The sequence below is a fragment of the Crassostrea angulata genome, chromosome 4, assembly GCF_025612915.1.
Source record: "Crassostrea angulata isolate pt1a10 chromosome 4, ASM2561291v2, whole genome shotgun sequence".
Lineage (NCBI taxonomy): Eukaryota > Metazoa > Mollusca > Bivalvia > Ostreida > Ostreidae > Magallana > Magallana angulata.
The window spans coordinates 32,946,018-32,971,054 of record NC_069114.1 but is presented as its reverse complement, the minus strand read 5'-3'; the positions used below and the strand labels follow the sequence as shown (position 1 = coordinate 32,971,054).

The 25,037-nt window shown below is 33.3% G+C and overlaps 1 protein-coding gene across 1 annotated transcript in view; it reads right to left on the bottom strand.

Moving 5' to 3' along the window:
- Positions 1–1,164: 1,164 nt before the first annotated feature.
- Positions 1,165–25,037, bottom strand: part of LOC128182042 (uncharacterized) — a 28,110-nt gene continuing 4,237 nt past the window's right edge. Inside the window, exons 3-19 of the mRNA XM_052850645.1 lie at positions 23,843–24,007; positions 23,420–23,587; positions 22,579–22,630; positions 21,527–21,665; positions 21,241–21,312; positions 20,577–20,646; positions 20,145–20,205; positions 19,400–19,455; positions 14,634–14,716; positions 6,258–6,417; positions 5,740–5,798; positions 4,882–4,970; positions 4,547–4,635; positions 4,232–4,300; positions 3,369–3,422; positions 2,500–2,590; positions 1,165–1,611 (exon numbers count right to left, since the gene is read on the bottom strand). Of these exons, the coding sequence (XP_052706605.1) occupies positions 1,541–1,611; positions 2,500–2,590; positions 3,369–3,422; positions 4,232–4,300; positions 4,547–4,635; positions 4,882–4,970; positions 5,740–5,798; positions 6,258–6,417; positions 14,634–14,716; positions 19,400–19,455; positions 20,145–20,205; positions 20,577–20,646; positions 21,241–21,312; positions 21,527–21,665; positions 22,579–22,630; positions 23,420–23,587; positions 23,843–24,007 (1,548 nt within the window). The 3' untranslated portion in view covers positions 1,165–1,540. The remainder of the gene's footprint in view (positions 1,612–2,499; positions 2,591–3,368; positions 3,423–4,231; positions 4,301–4,546; positions 4,636–4,881; positions 4,971–5,739; positions 5,799–6,257; positions 6,418–14,633; positions 14,717–19,399; positions 19,456–20,144; positions 20,206–20,576; positions 20,647–21,240; positions 21,313–21,526; positions 21,666–22,578; positions 22,631–23,419; positions 23,588–23,842; positions 24,008–25,037) is intronic.

The following is a 25,037-nucleotide window of genomic DNA, read 5'->3' as shown; positions in this document are numbered from 1 at the left end:
CTTGGATATTCTTATGTTTTTAATCAAGTCCCTTTTCTAAAAGGATGATTTTATAGACTCTGAACCCCTTGTGAGGCCATAAAATCGTCCAGGGGCCAAAGTCTAAACAATTTGAAAGAATCAGCAACATGTCAAAATGCTTGCATATAAGTAAAACCATACATCATAACATTTCATTTATTGTGAATAATTAAAATATTTTCCTTTGTAAAATTAGAATACCAGTGTGGCCCCACCCTACTTCTCAAGATTTTGATTTAAAAAGAATTCAATCTACATTATCTGAGGTTGCTTACAGTAAATGTACAGATTTTCTAGGCAAATGGTTTTTAGAAAAAAGATTTTAAAATGTTTACTCTATATATTCTAATGTAAAACTTTGACCCCCATTGTGGCCCCACCTTATCCCCGGGAACAGTGATTTGTACAAATTTAAATCTACACCCTCTGAGGATGCTTCCATACAAGTTTCATCTTTTCTGACCAAATGGTTTTTGAGAAGAAAATTCTAAATATTTACACTTTGTATTCCTATGTAAAACTACGACCGCCCCCCCCCCCTCTGTTGTGGCCCATCCTACCCCTGTGGCTCATGATTTTTACAACTTTAAATCTACACTACATGAGGAAGCTTCCACACAAGGTTCAGCCCTTCTTGCCGTTTGGTTTCTAAGAAGAAGATTTTAAAAGATTTACTCTATACATTCTATGTAAAAATTTGATCCCCCATTGTGGCCCCACCTTACCCCCGGGGACAATGATTTGAACAAACTTGAATCTACACTATCTGAGGATGCTTCCACACAAGTTTCATCTTTTCTGACCAAATGGTTTTTGAGAAAAAGATTTTTGAAAAAAATGTTCAATTATCTCCCCTTGAAAGAGAGAGTGGCCCTTCATTTTAACAAACTTGAATCCCCTTTACCCAATGATGCTTTGTGCCAAGTTTAGTTGAAATTAGCCCAGTGGTCCTGGAGAAGATGTAAAATGTTTACAGACGGACGGACGGACGGACGGACAGACGGACAGACGGACGCCGGACAATAAGTGATCAGAAAAGCTCACTTGAGGTTTCAGCACAGGTGAACTAAAAACACCAGAAGATGATTTAAATACTTAAATTGCAAACCATCTTCCTTCAATGAGAATAAATTTGTCACAAGCTTCTTTTTACAGCGATTTATTATGTAAACATGTCAATAAATAAACAATTAATTACAAATAAATATAAATACAGCCGATTTATACCATGACAAGTACATACAACTTACCGTGTCTGGTATTCAGAGAAAAGCAATAACATCTAATCAGTCAAAAAAAATTCTTAATCAATATACATTCAACGTCATGACATCAGAAAGAGAGATAATGACAATTATAGGTTATAATCAGTATGACTAACGCAACCTACATCAATTTACTTATAAGCACCTGCTGCACTGATTCGGGCTCAAAGTGTATATATACACTTGTATATATAACAGTCGGAGTCTTTCGAAAAGTTGAGTCTTGCGAGTGGCACAAGTATTAAATTGGGGTATCATTGTATCACACACACCTTGGTACCCTCAAGAGATTTAGAAATTCCTTGTTTAAATAAAGCAGCCTTTCCTGTAATGCAAAACAGATCGAGTGTTAATTCATTTAAGAGGAATACTTTATCAGAACCAGTTTGAAATTGCTAATGAGACTTTGTCCCCTTATTTGGAATTTCTGTTTCTATGTTAAAGTTATTAACCAATACTTTATAAGATATGTCGACATTTTGGATATTTTTTTCCAACATCCAACTAATATTTTCTCTCTCAAAATTTAACATAACTTGTAAAAGTAAGAAAATGTGATCAGATAAAAACAATAAGGCTTTTGCAGAAATAAATGAATGAATAGATAAATAAAACGATATTTGCATGTCAACAGCATTTATAAATAATGTAAAAATATATATTTTCGAGCCGTGGTAAAAGTCTTCGTATATTTTCATTAACCTTGTATAAGCTATGAGATGTAAGTTGAATGTCATCATAATGCATTAAAGTATTTCGATTCTTATATTTATAACAGTTAACCATGTATTCTAATTAATTAGATTGCGTGTTCATCTAGATATGTCGCATGTTGACTGAATTAAGGTAAATTTCGGCATGATCTGAGATAATACATTGCATATAAGGGTAGATTATAACGTAAAAAGAAAAAGAGAATGCTCAGGTACCTTTATTTTTAGTGAATACTGTAGAAGCACGTATTTTCGTTGGATTGAAATTTCGTTGTTTTTAAACAAAATACAATTTCGTTGGCATTTAATTTCGTCAAACCGTAATTCCTTATATTAATTGCATATCAACTCTGTATTTATTGATACTTGGGTTAAAAATTTGCATAGATTTAATTTTGTTGATTTATACTGCTAACGGAAATAACGAAATAAAATGCTCAACGGATATTTCTGCTTCTACAATATGTATTTTAAAATACTGGAAGTGGATTTGAACATACCTGATTTCTTGGTGATTTTATCTACCACTAATAAGTATTCATAAAAATCCAGTGTATGAGATTTGTCGATGTCAACTTCATCCATAGCTTCCTGAATATACCAAGATGTAAGTATTTTTGTTAAAGACTCAAGAGAGAATGTTAGAATGGTAAATCTATTGACCTTAATGAATCACCTTGATCTTGCCCCCCCCCCCCTTTATTTTGACTTTAAAGGTCATCTGATAAAAAAAAAATTCCTCAAATAGGCGCATTACTTTTCCTTGTATTAGAAAAAAATTAATTTTACATTTCGGGTATTAAATAAAGAAGAAGCTTTTCTCACATCTGAGCATAGCTGTAGGTCTGTAGCAACCGGTCTGAAAAATTCGGATGGACGATCTGGACCGGGAGCTACAGGCCTGTAGTTTATCATTTATTTATTTACCAAATGTGTTTTCAACTACACGCGTACACATCTAAAACGAGATTGTCATTTAAAAATGATTGATCAAAATGAAATAAAAAATGAAACATACAATATAAAAATTCTCTGATATTTGGCTGGAGTACATATTGTTTATTTTTGACAAAACCTTAAATATTTTCCTATGCTCAGGCAAACTCTTGACCAGTACAAAGAGTTCAACCACCCGACAACCTTAACACAAGTACATGCAGTCAATATATGTTTATCACTTTTCAAATACAAAAATGCGTATTTTTGAATTCCCTTTTCAAGAAAAATAAATAAATAATGAAACAATGCGAAAACTGGCCATAGAATAAAATACACGAAATAAATCACAAATAATCATTAAAAAGATGAAAGCAGATAGAAATCCACTGAAATATAAATATGTAAAAGACTAATTGAAACAACATTGTACCTCAATTTGGTGAATGGAAAATTGAAGACCCAATCCTTGTAAGAGTGAAGAGGTCTGAAATAGTTGATTGATACAAACTATAGATACTTTTCGTAAAGCAAGTTTTACAAACGGTAATAAAAGCTTCTCTAACCTCAATCTGGTAAATAATAACTGTATACAAAAAATATTTGTTCGCATTTTAATTCCGCGCCTTTCGCGCTCGCCAGTGTGAGAATTTAAGGACGTATGGGGCACCATCATATTTTGACGTAATTTGTATCGAAACACATGTACACTTTTTGGGTCTTTCCGGCAGAGCTCGAAAAAACGTGTGTAAACAATGAAACCAAAAAGGATTTTATAAATGATTTATTTTCCAAATTTGCTACCAAAGTGCGTAGCACAACGGTTGTTCAGAGCGTAATTTTCAAATCTGTAGGTCATAAGTTCGAATCCTGCTGGGGCATTTATAACTTTTAACTTTCCAAACAATTTTAAAACATATCTTTTGTCAAATATCATAAGATTTGACAATTCAAAACAGGTGAAAGTATTTTGATGATGAAGTTTTATCCACATTGATATCGACAGGTGCCCCCTGCCACCTAAAGACTGATGGCGATTTCAAATGTCTTAAAATTATCTCTTTTGTAACACATCTGTGTCTAGGCAAATTCAAAACGGAGAGAGCCAAACTGTTTGCAAGTTTAGAAGTGGGAAATTAACTCTGTATAATACTGGTTTGTGATTACAATCATTCAGTGAAATTTTATTTCACGATATTGGTTGTTCAGATGTTTGCCTAAATATTCTGGTCAATTTTTGTGTTGTTTGTAATGGGTAAACAGGGTAAATGCAGAGTTAAAAAAAAGATGACTTACTTCTTCTACATCCAGCATCTGATCGCCATTGCAGTCGAATTGTTTAAATTTTTCCCAATGATCTAAAATCTTTAAAACAAGAAATGGATAGGCGTTTTATTGGTATTTTGTTCATAAACTATTGAAGAAATACGCAGCAGACACGAATTATATTATTTCAAAATCTTTAAATCGAGTTTTTCATTAAGCAGTTAAATGTATTTCATAACATATATATTCTTATTTTTGGTCATTTTAATATTATTCATTGGAAAATATAAGAGACAGGCACTGAAAACAATATCATTTACTGTACATATATTTCATTTCACTTACGAACTTTTGCGACATGTGAGCAAAATGTCTTAGGTATACGATTCCATTCATTTTATTGGTTTTGGGGTCTACGATGATTGGGTTCTCCACTGGTCAAAAAATGAAGCAAATTTCATTAGAACTCTTCAACAAATGATATTTCCAAAAATAATTACAATAGCATCAGAAGATGCGTACTTCTATTTCAAGATCTTGATTTAATTCGTATACCTTTTTTAAAAAATCGTAATCCAAATTACAGTAAAAAAAAGTTATTATCTGAAAGTAATTAATGAATACAAGTATGTTCTTTATAAGAAGCCATTGGGATGAAAATTTTTCAAGACTGTATGTACCTAGTGTGGAGAGGGGCTTTTGCTCCGTCGCTGGACTATTCCCGTTATTGCTGATGTTGGGGAGAGGATCTGAGGGTAAACCCGACAGGCTGAAAGATGATGAGCATTAGCATTTGATTAGAATATCAATACAAGATGTCACTGTTTGCATCTAAGGATGATACATTAAACTTCACATCTACCAAGATAAGAACATCAATTACTTTCCATTAAAATATATACACTGTGCATATTAAATTTTTTTTTAAAAATGTTTCTTTTTTCTAATATGACAGCTTTTCTTTAATTAAACTAGAATGAGACAGAAAGGAGTTTGACAAACGTACACATTTCAGTGTACAGATAAATCAATTGTGTTATCATTTTACATGTTGTTCAAAATATACAAAATTTAATTTTATAATAAAAATTGTTGCAAATGTAAATGTTGTACAGCTCGACATTTTATAAGCTAATGCTTATTAAAACAAAAAAACATACTCTGCTTTAGAGTGAAAGACAAAAAACATAAGTTTGGGGTTAATTCTATTAGGTTTTTCTTTTGTTTCAAAAGAGATGTTCGTAACAAATTGGATGCATGTGTCCAATTAATCCATCAAATACTTTTAAAATAAGATATTAAAAACACGTTTGTAATACAATTATCAAAGGTTCAAAAAGACACATGTACAGACCATTGAACGGATGTAAAATATGAAAAACATGTTTAAAAAAAACCAGCAGATTTTTGACGTCATTGGAATTACATTGTAATCGATGACATTAAAACAGTTACCTGTGTTCGTAGACAATGACGTCAGAAGTTGAACCTTTGGTCGCAGTCTGCAGACCACATACCTGTATATATTGGAAACTTACCTGAGTTTGGGCAAAGTATTGGCTTTTGATAGCCTTCGTATCCTTTTGATTTTCACATCCTTTATAAAAAATAAAATCACGTTTTAATCATCTACGAAAAGCATGAAATTTTCTTTCTTTTAATACCAAACAAAATCAGTTTATGTGCGTGTTTTTATAGTTTTTGTATATACATTTGTATATCATGGTAAATATCATTAAAGATTCATTATTAATTTTAAAAAATGATATTATTTCTTGATTCAATTACACATGTGTGTGTGTGTGTGTGTGTGTGTGTGTGTGTGTGTGTGTGTGTATATATATATATATATATATATATATATATATATATATATATATATATATATATATATATTAATTTTTTTGGCCGCGGGACCGGAATGACTTCCCATACATCCTTCAACATATTATCTTTGTTTTACTTTTACAGTACTTCCAATTTTACTGGGTAGATTAAGCATGGCGAAACAGCCGATAATCAGGTGATATCCCGTTGTTATTTGAAATATACTCACTTTGTCGTGGAATGTGTAATGGGGAGGCATGAGCTGTTTGGTTTGTTGCAAAGTTCCTTCGGAAAGTGCTGTGTATATTTTGTTTGAGTGATTCAGGAGCTTCACAAATTCAGGGTCTCTCTCCGAAGTCTCGGCATCATAGAAGCGTTGGCTTAGCTTACTGTTAATTTGAAAATCATACCGTATTATTATAACTTGTTCTATTTTTGTCGACTTTTATTTGGATGAAAATTCTCTAGCAATACTATTTTTAGTTCAAAATATGTGATGTTTTCTTTGATTTTATTTTTCGTTTTGATATTTCACTTTCCAGGACGTTTTTCTGGCAAGTAAAATATCAAAATCGTTATAAAAGGCCTGGAAAACGTCAGATATTTTGGGCTACATTTTTTTCAACAAGTACTGTTTTTCTGATACGTGTGTTTTTGCCGCTGTATAACTTTATCTTTCTAATCACAACTAATCTTACTGACTATATGTCATCGTACTATATAACATCCATCTAATCGTGACAAAATTCGACTTCTGACCCAGCGTCAACCGTAATACGCACATTAACAGTAAGGTTTAATCCAAAAAACTATCATTTTTATGTTTGAAAAAAAAAACATGCACACAATATAATCCAATTTAGACGAAGAACGCCTTCACACCCACACAAGGAGTGGTCTGCAAAATATATGAAAACAGGATCATGTTGCAAGAACAGTACTCACGATCTACAAGTGCTTATTAGTATTTACACGTGGGGGACATTTACTAGTTACGGGGTAAGCTACCCCTCGAACGAAACTTAAAAGTATTTTGAAATACCTTCACGTAATGTTTGAACATAGAAAACGAGTACTTACACTTAACCACCAGCGGTAATAATTACTTATACAGTGTATTGTTTAATTGTATAACATAACTAGACACTTGTTGCAAAAGCAACAAAAAGGTCTTCCGTTTTGATATACATGTATCAATTTAACTGTAAGACATTGCTTCTCTCACATAGAAAAAAAGTAGATATGATAATTATTGTGAATGATATATCCAGACGTTACTTACATGTAAAACAACGAGAATGAAAAAGAAATCAATTTTTGAAGTACTTTCTTTGACTACCGGAAGTAACGCCGAACAAAACATAAATGTTAACAATTTGAAGAATCATAAGTCAATCTTTCCTCAAAGTTTGGTTGTTCACGTCTCTGCCAAATCTAAGATCTCTTTGAAACAATAGTTTTTGTCTCGGGACCGGAAACGGACAAACGGAAGTGATTAATAAAAACAAAAGCTGGTATTTCTCGTACATTTGCTCAGCGTTCATTACTGTTTATCAGGCTAGATGAAACACCCAAGAAAGTCAGGTAAACTTGTTAAAAACAGGATTTGTTTGAACCCTTCCGGTAAGAACCGGAAGTGTAAGTTGACAAAATTAAACCCGTTAAACACATTCCCGATCAAATTTCTATCAATCATGAAAGCTTCGTGTCTCAATCACTTACAATGACAAAAATCTCTAGGATATAAAATTTGTAAAAAGGAAAGGTACATAGAGATTTTTGAGATATCTCACCGGAAGTAAACTTTATTTGCTAACTCAACATAAAATAGATGACATATGTAATATTGTAAAATTATATTTTCATTTAAAGTAAAATGAATAAAATATAAAAAAAACTAATTTTTGAAGTGCTTCTGGTGACGACCGGAAGTTACGCCGAACAAAACAAAATAGTGTAAACACATGTACATACATAGGTCTATCATCCCACAAAGTGTGATTGTTCAAGTCGTCACCGTTTTTGAGATCTCTAGGAATCAAGGTTTTTTGTCTCGGGACAGGAAACGGACAAACGGAAGTGTTCGATGAAAATCAAAGTTAGTATTTCTTAACCATTAGACAACAGGACATTATTGACTATCAATTTGTCTTACTTTGTCAAACAAAAACAGTAAATCTCTTAAACAACATGGATTGTTTGAACTCTTCCGGTGTGGACCGGAAGTGACGGTTGACAAAATAAAAACGGTTAAGCACATCTTCTATCAAATGTCTATCAGCCGTGTAAGTTTCGTGTCTTGGTCACTTACAGTTTATGAGATCTCGCTGTCATAATATTTGTTTTAAAAAGACTACCTGAGATATTTGAGATGTCTCACCGAAAGTAATTTTTTTTGGTTTATTAATCATCGGATAGATGACATATGAAAGCGTTTATATTTATATATCAATTCTGTGTTAAACAAATAAAATGCGTAAAAACATAATTTTTGAAGTGCTTCCGGTGACGACCGGAAGTTACCACGAACAAAACAAAATAGTTTAAACACATCTACAGCTATAGGTCTATCATCCCTCAAAGTCTCGAGGTTAAAGTTTGTATGGTTTCTGAGATCTCATTGTCCATAGCTTTTTGTCGCGGGACAGGAAACGAACGACAGGAAGTGAATTTTGACAAAATGAAAAAAACGCCTAGAGATATTATCATTTTCTATCAGTCCTAAAAATTGCAAGAAAATCTATCCAGTCATCTCTGAGGAATCTTGTGGACAAAAAAGGGGAAAAAAATAATAATAATAATAATAAACTAGATACGATCTCGTTACGAGTAACGAGTAGGTCTTCCGTTCAATTTTTTAAACGATACGATTAAAATATCAATGAAATTTCAAAATTTCAACTCAACCTTTCCCTTTCAAATAATGTATACGATTGTTAATATCCTTTCAAATACATGACAAAGTGTTTTTTTTTTACATACAGCACATTAAAGATTTAAGGTTTTAGTCCTGTAAAATCCCTAATTACGTCTTTAATGGGTGTGGCAATGAGTTTTACAAACTAATATTGTTACGATCAACAACTTTGCTTCTATAATGCTATACAAAATCTTGATTGTTTTACGGTATGTGTAAAAGACTTTACGAGTCTCTTGGCCCCTAATTTAAGGGGCCAGCCCCTTTTTCTTGAGTTCATTCAAAAGGTCCCACGAATACTAACATTTTTTGTTATAACACCCATCTAAAATTATTGTTAATATTTGAGATAAAAATGATTGAATATTTTAGGGGCCAGCCCTGTAGATCCTTAATGGGGACATACATTGGTGCTTTGATAAGTGGAATCGATTAGAATCATCAATGTTAACATTTTCTCTTTTACAATGCATAACAAAAAATGTCTCCTTTTCTAGATATATTGTCTCAAAGTTTAAGTACTTTGGCCCCTAAAAATCCCTTATTACGTAATAAAGGGGCGTGGCAATGAATTTTTCTGATAGATATTGGTTTTACCAACAACTTTGCTTCTATAATGGATAACAATATCTTTATCGTTTTTAAGTAATTTATAGTAGAGTTTACGAGTTTCTTGGCCCCTAATTAAAGGGACCAGCCCCTTTTTTCTTGATTTCTTGAAAAAGGTTTTAAGAATACAAACATTTTTTTTCTTACACCCATCTTAAATTGTTGTTCATTTTTGAGATACAAATGTTTGAATATATTAGGGGCCAGCCCTGTAGATCCCTAATGGGGACAGACATTGGTGTTTTGATAAGTTAAATCGATTAGTATCGTAAATGCAAACATTTTCTCTTCTACAATGCTTAACAAAATATGTCTACTTCTCTAGATATATTGCGTCAAAGTTTCAGTACTTTGGCCCCTAAAAATCCCTTTTTACGTAATAAATGGGCGTGGCAATGATTTTTCCTGATATATATTGTTACGATCAACAACTTTGCTTCTATAATGCATTTCAAAATCTTTATCATTTTTAAGTTATCTGTAATAGAGTTTACGAGTCTCTTGGCCCCTAATTGAAGGGGCCAGCCCCTTTTTCTTGATTTCAATCAAAAGGTCTCACGAATTCTAACATGTTTTGTTCTTACACCTATTTAAAATTGTTTATAATTGTTGAGATACAAATGTTTTAATATTTTAGGGGCCAGCCCTCTAGACCCTTAATGGGGACAAACATTGGTATTTTGATTGACGGAATCGATGAGAATCATCAATGCAAGCATTTTCTTTTCTACGATGCTTAACAAAATATGTCTCCTTCTCTAGATATATTGCGTCAAAGTTTAAGTACTCTGGCCCCTAAAAATCCCTAATTACGTAACAAATGGGCGTGGCAATGATTTTTCCTGATAGATATCGTTACGATCAACAACTTTTCTTCTATAATGCATTAATAAATCTTTATCATTTTTAAGTTATTTGTAATAGTGTTTACGAGTCTCTTGGCCCCTAATTTAAGGGGCCAGCCCCTTTTTCTGGAATTTGTTGGAAAGAACTTTTGATTATCTTCTACTTTTGTTATATATGTCTTAACAAAATATCAACTGATAAAAAGATATAAATCAACACGTGTGAAAATTTTGAATGAAAACTCGTACCCAATTTTCGTGCCTAGGCGAGCTCAAAGAAATGGCGCCACTGGTGTAAAAAAACTGCTTTGTGCACAACTTCAAACTATGATCTTCCTATCCTGAAAAGTTCATAATTATATCTCTAATAGTCCCTGAGTTTATGTCTGCACAAAATGGGTCGAAAAAACTTACAAAATCGGCCGTAAATCGGAACCGGAAGTGATGATTTCAAAATTTCAAAAAACTTCTAGAATTATGACCACTGGCAATCATCTGTGAAAAAATGGTCGAAATCGGTCGAATAGTTTTAGAGATATCGCGTGCACAAAATTTGTGGAAAAAAATAATAATAATAACTAGATACGATCTCGTTACGAGTAACGAGTAGGTCTTCCTTGCGATTTCTGTTTTTAATCATACCATGAATAATCGATATAATTTTAGAATAACCCCCTCCCCCCCAAACACACACACACTTTCAGATACTGTATACAAATCCCTAATTACGTAATAAATGGGTGTTGCAATGAGTTTTCCAGATAGATATTGCTACAATTAACAACTTTGCTTTTATAATGCATTACGAAATCTTAATCGTTTTTATGTAATTTGTAATATACTTTAAGAGTTTCTTGCCCCCCCCCCCCCCCAAAATAAAGGCGGCCAGCCCCTTTTTCTTGATTCTTTGAAAAGGTCTTAAGAATACTAACAATTTTTGTTCTTACACCCATCTAAAATTGTTGATCATTTTTGAGATACAAATGTATGAATATTTTAGGGGCCAGCCCTCTAGATCCTTAATGGGGACAGGAATTCGTGTTTTGATAAGTGGAATCGATTTAAATCATAAATTCAAACATTTTCTCTTCTATCATGTCTAACAAAAAATGTCTACTTCTCTAGTTATATTGCGTCAAAGTTTAAGTACTTTGGCCCCTAAAAATCCCTAATTACCTAATAAATGGGCATGGCAATAATTTTTTCGATTAGATATTGGTACGATCAACAACTTTGCTTCTATATTGCATTACAAAATCTTTATCGTTTTTAAGTTATTTGTAATAGAGTTTAAGAGTGCCTTGGCCCCTTAATAAAGGGGCCAGCCCCTTTTTCTTGATTTTGTTGGAAAGAACTTTTGATTCTCTACCACTTTTGTTATATATGTTTAAACAAAATATCAACTGATAAAAAGATATAAATCAAAACGTGTGAAAATTTTGAATGAAAATTCGTGCCCAATTTTCGTGCCCAGGCGAGCTCCAAGAAATGGCGCAACAGGCATTAAACAACTACATGCTGCACAACTTCAAACTATAGTCCACCTATCCTGAAAATTTCATATTCATATCTCTTATGGTTTCCGAGTTTATAGCTGCACAAAATGGGTCGTCAAAAATTACAAAATGGCCGACAATTCGGTACCGGAAGTGACTACGAAAAAATTAAGAAAAATGTATGAAGTTTAGATCACGCCTAACAATCTGTGAAAAAATGGTTGAGATCGGTCGAATAGATTTCGAGAAATCTCGTGCACAAAATTTGGGAAAAAAAAATAATAATAATAAGAAACAGTACGAAAACAATAAGGTCTTCCGCTGGAAACGGAAGACCTTAAAAACATTACAATCACTATAAGGTCTTCCGTTGTAACGGAAGACCTTAATTATATTTTTAGAACATTGTGCAGTCTTGATAAGTTGATAAAAGGTAGTCCTACGTAAAAATACAACGTTAATAAACATGCCATGAACACTCTTTTAAATAGGTAACAAGAATGAACATTAAAGATGAAATTATTCACAAACACTGACGATTTATTGAACAGTTAGCAAGGATTTATTGAAATCGATTTATTATATCTTGGCAGGTTATTGGTTTTTCAGTATCAAGAACTTCTTTGCTGGAAGAAGGAACGTGGTCTTTTGATTTTTTCAAACCTGGCCTAATAGGAAAGATGAAACACTGACATAGAACATATTAGAACCATTTTAGCTTGGACTTTTGGTAGTTGTGTCAAACAGCAATGTGACGTACACCTGTCTATTTCATTGCTGGACATTCAGCCATGGCTCTTTGAAATTGACCAAATTTTTCTGGCTTTTAAGCTAAGATTACACAATCGGTGCATATTTCGTTTGAAATCAGCGTCATTGCTAGCTTGTTTTGCTGCATGGAATAGATAGTTATGTCCTACTGAAAGTCAATGGCATTGTTAAAATGGTCCTATCTAGCTGTTCTTGTGTTCAATCAAATTATAATTTTTCCTGTCTTTTTCTTCACTTACGTTTCATTTAATTGTAAAAATATTTTTTATCAAAATTGATCGTATAGTACCATTTTGATTACATATAGATAATAAATATTTTCACATTGACTGTTCCTTTTACTTGTTTATCGACGATATATTGTTTTTTTTTTTCCAATCATTAAATAATTTTCCCTTCGATTAAGTTTGTCATCTTTTGATAAAACAGTTATAATAGTCCCACTTGCACATAAGTAAACGCTTTAAATTGACGTAGATGTCTTCTAGTTTTTTTTTCATTTAAGAAATTCATATTTGAATCATTTTAACAAGACCTTGAATTTTCGGTTGGACGTTGCTATCTATTTCTTGCGTCAACACAAGTTAAAAATGAAGCTGGATTCAATTGAAATGTGCACCGATTGCGTAGTCTTGGCTCAAAAGCCATGAAAATCTTGTTGATTTAAACAGTGAGCGATGGCTGAGTAGCCAACAATGAAATAGACAGGTCTACGTCATATTGCTGTTTGACACAACAACCTTAAGTCCAAGCTCTTGTTAAAATGGTTCTAACCATTTTACATTAACCATAAAGTTTCATAAATATTCGTGAGCAAATTTGGATTTCGTACCTTACTACAGTCAGTTCAAGCATATCTTTTACAACATACACCATAGCATAGCATAGCATTGGAATCTCATACCATAGCATACAATCTCATAGAATCGCATTCGTCATATCATACCATAGCATACCTTAGCATAGCATACAACATTATTTTAACTCGGTTTTAAATGTTTTTATTTGAAAAAATAAATGTTTACATGATAGATTTGTGGTAAACTTTCGCTTCTTATTATTTTACATCGCAATCTGTGGAACTCTTCTGTGTATGGAGGCCTTTTTGTTCAAATCTCATAGCATACCATAGCATAGCATACCATATCATTAAGCTCTTCAATTCAATTTCTCATAGCATAGCATACAAATCTCATAGCATAGCATACAAATCTCATAGCATATGATTAAAATTGCATACCACAGCATAGCATTAAATTGTAAAAGATATGCATGAAATGACTGTACAATTCGGACATTGACCCGTATAAAGCCTGACCCAGAGGCGTGCAATTTAAAAAGAAGAAAAAGAAAAAAAGAGTTTGTCATTGCTATATTCAGTATAGGATATATTACTTTCGAATTTGGTGCGCACTGAATTAAAATCCAACCATACATGCTCTAGTGCCCATACATGGAGAGTTTTATTAAATTCTACTGAATATTGTAATACCGGTCAATGACGCTTTATTAATACGGCATTCACGATTTGCCACTAACAGTTATGTTATATTAATATTTCGGGATATGACGTGTTGGTAATCAGTTCATAAAGGGCTTCCCTGTAAAAAATAAATAATATTAATATTAAAATGTCACACGCATTTTTTGGGATTTGTTACGTATGATGAGTGGGCATTGAAGATGAAATTATTCACAAATCTAGCGATTTTTTAAGCTGACAGCAAAGACTTGTTATTTCTAGACTTATCGATTTATTACCGTTATTTCTTGGTGGGTTGTTGCTGTTTAATTGTTATTTGAAATTTCTTTTTTGTGGTTTGGCAGAGGATGTGAGGCTAATAATAGGCAATAAGAAACTGCTGTGGCAGAGACTATTGATATATTGAAAAAAATGCAATGTGGCCACCAATGCAATTTGAATGATTGTAGGTGTATTGTGTACCACACAGGTCTCCTCTGCCTACCTGATGTCTGTTCTAAGACCGGCGATCACTCCCATGAATAACTTCTGTTGCTCGTATAGTTCCCCTTCTAAGTGAGATATGTCCTAAAAAGAAATGATTTTCTCAGTAAAATTTGATAAACAACAGTTACTTTATTCCCTTTTAAACATGTTTATTTCAATTATTAACAAATTCATTTTATTAGGCCATTACTAGTATATACCCAAACCAAGCACATCAATTTCATAATTTTAAGTGGATGAAATAAAATGTTATTGGCAGGTTTTTATGACCACCCCCTTCCTCGTTATTCATTTTATTTATTAATTTTTTAAATTTATTTTATTTATTACTAGGAATATACTTAGTTTTTTCATTCTTGAATTTGAAAAAGTTAAAATCATCATCTAAAAGGTTTTAAAACCTGAATGTGAGTTTTTGTGAGGCTATAAAATCTTATTCTTTAGAGAAATACTTTTCACTATAATCATTAAACAATAACTAGATACGATCTCGTTACGAGTAACGAGTAGGTCTTCCGTTTAATTTTTTAAACGATGCGATTAAAATATCAATGACATTTCAGAATTCTCCCTCAACCACCTCCTTTTAGATAATGTATACGATTGTCAATATCCTTTAAAATGCTTAACAAAGAGTTTTGCTTTTTAACATACAGCACATTAAAGATTTAATATTTTTATCCCCTAAAATCTCTAATTACGTCATCAATGGGTTTGGAAATGAGTTTTACAAACAGATATTGCTGCTATCAACAACTTTGCTTCTATAATGCATTACAAAATCTTGATCATTTTTAAGGTATGAGTAATAGAGTTTAGGAGTCTATTGGCCCCTAATTTAAGGGGCCAGCCCCTTTTTCTTGATTTTATACGAAAGGTCTCATGAATACTAACATTTTTTGTTCTTACATCCATCTAAAATTGTTGATCATTTTTGAGATACAAATGATTGAATATTTTAGGGGCCAGCCCTCTAGATCCTTAATGGGGACAGAAATTCGTCTTTTGATAAGTGGAATCAATTTAAATCATTTTTTCAAACATTTTCTCTTCTATGGTGTCTAACAAAATATGTATACTTCTCTAGTTATTTTTCGTCAAAGTTTAAGTACTTTGGCCCCTAAAAATCCCTAATTACGTAATAAATGGGCGTGGCAATGATTTTTTCAAATAGATATCGGTACGATCAACAACTTTGCTTCTATAATGCATTACAAAATCTTAATCGTTTTTAAGTTACTTGTGATAGAGTTTACGAAGGCCTTGGCCCCTAAAAAAAGGGGCCAGCCCCTTTTTCTTGATTTGTGTGAAAAGGTCTTAAGAATACAAATATTTTTTGTTCTTACACCCATGTGAAATATTTGATCATTTTTGAGATACAAATGATTGAATATTTTAGGGGCCAGCCCTCTAGATCCTTAATGGGGACAGAAAATCGTGTTTTGATAAGTGGAATCAATTTAAATCATTTATTCAAACATTTTCTCTTCTATGATGTCTAACAAAATATGTTTACTTCTCTAGTTATTTTTCGTCAAAGTTTAAGTACTTTGGCCCCTAAAAATCCCTAATTACGTAATAAAAGGGCGTGGCAATGATTTTTTCAAATAGATATTGGTACGATCAACAACTTTGCTTCTATAATGCATTACAAAATCTTTATCGTTTTTAAGTTATTCGTAATAGAGTTTATGACTGTCTTGGCCCCTAATTTAAGGGGCCAGCCCCTATTTCTTGATTTTGTTGAAAAGAACTTTTGATTATCTACCACTTTTGTTATATATGTTTTAACAAAATATCAACTCATAAAAAGATACAGATCAAAACGTATGAAAAATTTGATTCGAAATTCGTGCCCAATTTTCGAGCCTATGCGAGCTCATAGAAATGGCGCCACTGGCGCAAAAAAAACTACATTGTGCACAACTTCAACCTATAGTCTACCTATCCTGAAAATTTCATATTCCTATCTCTGATAGTCTCTGAGTTTATGTCTGCACAAAATTAGTCGTAAAAACTTACAAAATCGGCCGTAAATCGGAACCGGAAGTGCCGATTTCAAAATTTAAAAAAACTTCTAGAATTATGACCACTGGCAATCATCTGAGAAAAAATGGTCGAAATCGACCGAATAGTTTTCGAGAAATCGCGTGCACAAAATTTTGGGAAAAAAATAATAATAATAAGAAACAGTACGAAAACTATAAGGTCTTCCGTTGGAAACGGAAGACCTTAATAACAAAGATATAAATTCAACTGGCGCTCCTTACTTCAAAGCTCCGAATTGCCTCTTAGAATATCATTGTGATTAAAATCCAAACTTAACAATAACCATAGTATTAATAGTATGCAACAACAACTTCGTCTGAGCTAACACCCTGAATGTTTGACAAATGATAGATAAAACTGAAATTGATGTTGGTATATCCCAAAAGAAAACCCTTCGACGTAATACGATTATGTGTTGTACTTTCTAGCAGGTGTATATCTGATATTGAAATACTTAAAATCAACAAATTTGAGAAGAAAAGAAAATCAATGTCGTGAATTGAATAGTCAGCGGTCGGTACACTTGTTTTTTTTATAGGTATCTTCTTTGCAACACCCTAAAACCCCGGCCCATTTAAAGAATAAAGCGTAGATTTTTACCTTTCCAAACAAATGACGAATTGAGATAACTGGAGACAAATTTTTACTCCCTTAGGTATAAATCAACAAAAAAATTATACAACACAATTCATACCAACGTGACGTAAAGAAATCTCACAATTCCTTGCCCTTACTCTGCAGTTTATAAAGACAATGTTACTTTATTTCACACACAATGTGTCGTCTTTATCACAGAAACCACACATTATGTCATCTCTAAAATGGAATCAACACAGTTTTTCATCTCTATTATAGAAACCACACGGTATGTCATCTCTAACAAAGAAACAACATGGTATGTCATCTCTTTCATAGAAACCACACAGTATGTCGTCTCTATCATAGAAACCACACAATATGTCATCTCTATCATAGAAACCACACGGTATGTCATCTCTAACATAGAAACCACGCAGTATGTCAACTCTATCATAGAAACCACACAGTTTGTCATCTCTATCATAGAAACCACACAGTATGTCATCTCTATCATAAAAACCACACAGTTTGTCGTCTCTATCATAGAAACCACACGGTATGTCATCTCTATCATAGAAACCACACGGTATGTCATCTCTATCATAGAAACCACACAATATGTCATCTCTATTATAGAAACCACACGGTATGTCATTTCTATCATAGAAACCACACAATATGTCATCTCTATCGTAGAAACCACACGGTATGTCATCTCTATCATAGAAACCACACAGTTTGTCATCTCTATTATAGAAACCACACGGTAAGTCATCTCTAACAAAGAAACCACATGGTATGTCATCTCTATCATAGAAACCACACAGTATGTCATCTCTATCATAGAAACCACCGGTTGTCGTCTCTGTCATAGAAACCACACGGTATTTCATCTCTAACATAGAAACCACGCAGTATGTCATCTCTATCATAGAAGCCACACAATTTGTCATCTCTATTATAGAGACCACACAGTTTGTCTTCTTTATCAATGAAACCACACAATTTGTCGTCTCTATCATAGAAACCACACGGTATGTCATCTCTATCATAAAAACCACACAGTTTGTCGTCTCTATCATAGAAACCACACGGTATGTCATCTCTATCATAGAAACCACACGGTATGTCATCTCTATCATAGAAACCACACAATATGTCATCTCTATTATAGAAACCACACGGTATGTCATTTCTATCATAGAAACCACACAATATGTCATCTCTATCATAGAAACCACACAGTTTGTCATCTCTATTATAGAAAGCACACAGTATGTCATCTCTATCATAGAAACCACACGGTATGTCATCTCTAACATAGAAACCACACAGTTTGTCATCTCTATCATAGAAACCACACAGTATGTCATCTCTAAAATGGAATCCACACAGTTTGTTGTCTCTGACATAGAAACAACACGTAATTTTTTTTTACAAAGATGCAAAAATTTTCACTCCGTCTCTGACATAGAGACCAAACAAATTGTCGATCTATTTCTGACATAGAGAGATTAGAGACCACAATAGTAATACCCTGACATAGAGACCACAGAAATTATTACTCAATCTCTGACATAGAGATCACACATAATTACTCTATCTCGGACCTTGAAAGCAAGTAAACTATTACTCATACTCGGAAATAGAATGCAATGCAAATTACCATTTTATCTCATATAAATGTATATAAGGAGTATACGGTCCGATTAAAACCACCCCCTTCTCTTTACACTCGCCAGGGTTCCTGACGACTGTGTGGGGAAGGGGGGGGGGGTCTTAATCGGACTGGGGATTATACAGACTCTGACAAACAGTTCAAGCACATACAGCACTGTATCCCGACTTAATTTCAATCATTGAGATCGCATAAATTCTTAATTAATCAAGACATACAGACCTCCATTCACTTAGAAAGAACTTAGACAATTTTAAAGGGACTTTGACACGATTTGAGCTCAAAATATTCAAAATCAATGCTTTGACAAAATTTGAAAGTCAAATATCGAGTCATAAGCGAGTTACAGAGGTTAGAATTCTTAGATACGTAGATAGCATACATATTCTTACCCAATTTCTGAAATAGATATCACAGAAATATCCCTTCCTTTAGGGCGATATTACACATGTTCTTACCCTGTCTCTGACGTAGATATCGCGCTTTAAGGACTCAAGGTCCGGGGTAGACTCGGCTACAATGAGAAACAACGTCACATCACAGTCTTGTCGCAAATTCTGTTTTTATTTGCATAATCTTTCATCAATTCCTTTCTAAACTTATTTATTATGATATGCAGACATATTTCTGTAAAAACTTAATGCATATCGAATATTTATACAGATATATATATCAACCCTTTTAAAAAAACACATGGATTCCAGAAAAGAACATCATTTACCGTATATCCGGTAATTTTCGCGATGATCAAAATTAATTCGCTTTTTTCGCGATTTCTTTCAAACCGCAAATTATTAATTCCCAGAAAGAATATCATGTTTCATTTTTATTAGACACCTTTAAAATCGCAAAAAGAACTGACGCAAATTAAAAATGCTATATATATATAAAAGCAAATACCGGATATACGGTATTATATGTTATATACACTACCGTAATAAAAATGGGTATTTTTTTCAAATCGAATGTCAGAAAAAAAGAATGAAGACTTGTTTGTAGTTCAGAGTTTAGGAACCATCAAACCTTACGTCTAACATTGACCTTATGTTAGTGCAAACTACTATAGTAACACTTTAAGATATCCAAAGATATCCCTTGTATCTAATGCGAGTCCTTTCCTTGTTTCAATAGATTCAATTTTACCGGAGTACACCGTTGATTGTTAAAAAAAAGATTCATTCATATTTTAGTGTTTGAATTTACCTTGGAATGATTTGGATCTCTCTTGCTTCAGTTTAAACATTTTATTCTGGTCATCAATATTCTGAAAGAAGACGTATACAACATCTTTCCGTGTTAAAAGTTCAAAATAATCTAAAAACCGATACAATAGACATGTGTATTTTGTCTTTAAAACGAAATCTGTTTCAGATTTTTTTCTCCCTAAAAATTGTGATAATGAGTACTTTGACACTCATTGGAAACATTGAAACAGAATTCCTACTCTTCTCTCTCTCTCTCTCTCTCTCTCTCTCTCTCTCTCTCCCTCTCTCTCTCTCTCTCTCTCTCTCTCTCTCTCTCTCTCTCTCTCTCTCATAAAAACAATAAAAGATAAAATTGCATACATATCCATAGTGAATGATATTACAGTTTATGTTTTCAGAATATGTGCAATGAAAGATGTATTGCAGTTACCGACATCCTCCTGGTAATAGCCTTTGTATTATGCTTTAGAAAGGCTAATTCGTCTTCCAGATCGTCTATCCTGAAAGTACATGTTGCATAACTTACTAGAATGTACGTTCATCAATGTACGTGCACGTCTAATCCCTAGTTTTAAAGATCTGCTGTACAAAATTTATCAAAAGTCAACATACATGTCAAAAAGAAACCAAAAATACATGAAGGGGATAAGAGGAACAGGTGGTCGTTGCCATTTTTAGACTAATCAAATTTCCTTTAGAAGAAGAGCTCTGAATAAAAATGAAGAAAAATTATCAAATTCAAAGCTAAATATTGGAAATTATTTTTTACTAAATATTTAATTTATGGCCAAAAATATCATATGTCAAAGTTCATGGCAGATCTGATACTAGTAGAAAAACCTTATAGTAGGTAATTTGTTGACCAACCAGCCTCCTAAGTTATACATCATTTGAAAATCACGTGGAAAGATAAAGAGGCATATGTGAACCTACCTTATTAGAATAACCAAGTCCAAATAATTCTCAATATCAAAATAAGTAGAAAAAAACCAAGACAACCAAAAAAACCTATCATTATAAAAAGCAAATCTTTTTTTGACTTGCTTTTGCTGGTAGTCTTTTATAACTTTCTCTTTTCATCTCTTTGGACTTACTTTTGCTGGTAGTCTTTTACAACTTTCTCTCTTTCCTTCTCCCACATGGACACGGTCCTAACTCTCTGTAGCCTACAAGACAAAAAAACTGTTCGGTCAATTTCTTGTCATACAATATCTCCCTTAAAGTACGCCATCATAATAATACAAAGAACAACTTTCTATAAGAGGTTTAAAGATTAACAATAAATCTTTCTCGATCAGCTAACTGATGGTAAACAACACATAAAGTGAAGCAATTATGAATAATATTTCGAGCAATTAATGCGTAAAACGACATAATTACTCTTGGAGTTTTTCCGTCTTTTCATCACACAGTTTTTCTAGCACCAGTGATTTGGTTTTGGTTCGAGCCGCTTCCAGTAGTTTATCTTGGATTTCTTGTCTCTCCGCCATCAACTTCTCGTACGCTTCCATGGACTTCACTGGTAATTAAATAAAATAGCATATCAAAAACTATCATCATTTTCAATTATGACACCATCATTGCTATGGTTGTCATCCTCGAATAATTAAGGCATCATCATTTTCATAGCCGTCTTAATCTTTATCATCATCACATCATCATCATTATCGTCTTCATCATCATCATTTTTATCGTCATCATCATCATCATCATCATCATCATCATCATCATCATCATCTTCGTCGTCGTCGTCATAAGCAAAACCGATAAAGGCAATATTATTCATTCTTTAACGGTTTTAGTTTATTGTACGATAAAACTGACATTTTTTGATTACTCAAATAAAAAAAACAACAGTTTCTTCTAATTAAAGATTAAATCCTGTATTTGTGTCAAAAATGCCTGTAAGTGCAGTATGGCGAGGGTTGACAGTAATATACACTGTCCGGTATGACTTTTTTACGCGACAGTTCATAGCAATAATTATTGTTGACGATGTTGGTTTTTTATTTATTTGTTTGTTAGATCTAAATTAGTTGAATAAAAAAATTTCTTTACTCTGGATATAATTTCAAATAAAATTTAGATAAAATAAATATGTGCTCTACCAAATATATATCTATAAAAAAATGAAATCTCTCACGCTCTCAATATAAGCATTTGATTTGTGAAACAAATTACATATTCCTGGGTGTATTGAGCCGTATAATAAGAACGTCCATAAGACCGAGTTCGAAAAAGGAATTTTGCCATTTTATATATATCTAAAGCGGAAGGGAATTAAAGACTCAGATCAAATAACTCGTTACAGCATTATAATGTGTTTGTGATAATACCTAATTGAATCTTTTGAAAGGAGTCAAGGATGAGCACTACAAAATGTTAGAGGAACATTTTAAATTCAAATATGACTCTTTGTTAAAACAACTGACCCCGGTAACTTTCTGCTTTCTTTTCGGCTTCCACGACCTCCTCATGTTTTTGCTGCAAAACAAAATTTAGATTTCAATTTTTAAGATTTTTTTCATTCTCGCGAGTATAATGTGTATTTGTGCAGGTTTAATTGTACTGTAAGATTTTCCTATGAATTTACTGTTTGTTCTCTGTAATAAGTAATGGAGACGATCCGGCAACAAGCTCAGGAGGTTTCCTAGCTTAAAGGTACATGAAACATCCTTTTCCAGTACTTCTTATACAATTATTGATATCTTAATTAATTAACGTCTTTGAAGTGCATGCATTAGATTGACATAGCTTGAAGATCGCGTTGTACTATGCCTTATCCGCTCTCGATGAAAGTAATATCAAATATGATATTACTGACCCCAAGGGTGCGTTTGAGCGTAGACTTAAAAGGAAAAGATGTATTTTTGATCTTGACTAAGAATTTCTTTCCGTCTTTCGGAGTACAGACTTTTGAGAACAAACGCACCTAATTTCTATTTAGGTGGGCGTTGACCATTAGTGATCGGTGTATATTTAAATACTTAAGCTTCCAGAGATTGCACAGTTGTAATTTGAAATTGATAGTTTGATTACTCTTTAACATGAAACATTTGTTAGCAAAATTGATAGTTTAATTACTCTTTAACATGAAACACTTGTTAGCATTGGATTGGCAGTTACTTGGCATTTTCTCAGTGTTTAGGTGTAAACGTAGTAGACAAATTAGCGATGTCATTTGTTGAGTTAACTGCATTCTTTATGAAGAATGGCGGATGTTATACTGTCAATGTAATGTCGTCAATTCTTGTTGTGTCTCTTGTTCTTTACCTCCAGTTTCTGGAATAGGCCCTCTTTGCATTTGACGATTTGCTGTATGAGATCCAGTATCAGTTTGCCTGGGTCTCGCATTTCATCGCCCATGAAGTTCCCTGTGTCATAGGAATGGTAACTGTCTTCTATGAAATGTTCTCGAATTTCGTCCCATCTATGCTGGTTCTATGTAATAAGGAGTAGATGCAATGAGAGAGAGAGAGAGAGAGAGAGAGAGAGAGAGAGAGAGAGAGAGAGAGAGAGAGAGAGGATACATGTTTTTTAAATTTAAGTCATTGGGCAAATTTTCAACACTTTTGTGAGAAATCTTAATTAATTTGTCATTCAACTAATCGTTTTACACCAAAAAAATAAGAAACGATGTTCACGGCTTATGACTACGAATTGTACAATGTGGCAACGCGTAATTTTAAAACTCACCACTTCGTGTAGTCTGGATATGATGTCATCACATACAAAATAACAGCCATACTCGAAGTCCTTTTCGAGTATTTCGTGGAAAATATCAAACAAATTACAGATGGCGTCCCGGAGTTTCTTCAAATTTGTCCTGTCAAAGACAAGGCGATTTATTCTGTCCAGCCTCTAAAAAATAAAACAATAACAAGGCGATTTATTCTGTCCAGCCTCTAAAAAATAAAACAATAACAAGCTACACTTGTTCTTTATATTTCAAATAATCTTGGAATGAATAGAACAGTTTTATCACTTCTACAGAACGTATCTAACAAACGCATGTTATCGCAATGGATCAAACTGGAGCGTGTTAACATAAGCGTTTTTACATAATGCTTCAACTGCAATTTATCGAACTGGAAATTCTCGATATGATGTATCAAACATCATGTATCAAACTGTACATGTAGTCCAAAGTCCAAAGGCGTGGTGACAACATGTAAAAACTAATTCAATAGCGTTTTTACATCAAGCACCAAACTAGTCCAAGGGCGTGAATACATCAAGCATCAAACTAATTCAAGAGCGTGATTACATCAAGCACCAAGCTAGTGCATGAGCGTGTTTACACCATGCACCAAACTAGTCTAACAGCGTTTTTACATCAAGCAACAAACGAGTCCAAGAGCGTGTTTACACCATGCATCAAACTAATTCAAGAGCGTGATTACATCAAGCATCAAACTAGTCCAAGGGCGTGATTACACCAAGCATCAAACTAGTCCAAGAGCTTGTGTATACCATGCACCAAACGAGTCTAAGAGCTTGTGTATACCATGTACCAAACGAGTCCAAAAGCGTGTTTAATCCATGCACCAAACGAGTCCAAGAGCGTTTTTACACCATGCACCAAACGAGTCCAAGAGCGTTTTTACACCATGCACCAAACGAGTCCAAGAGCTTGTGTATACCATGCACCAAACGAGTCCAAGAGCGTGTTTAATCCATGCACCAAACGAGTCCAAGAGCGTTTTTACACCATGCACCAAACGAGTCCAAGAGCGTTTTTACATCAAGCAACAAACTAGTCCAAGAGCGTTTTTTTATCAAGCAACAAACTAGTCCAAGAGCTTGTGTATACCATGCACCAAACGAGTCCAAGAGCTTGTGTATACCATGCACCAAACGAGTCCAAGAGCGTGTTTACATCAAGCAACAA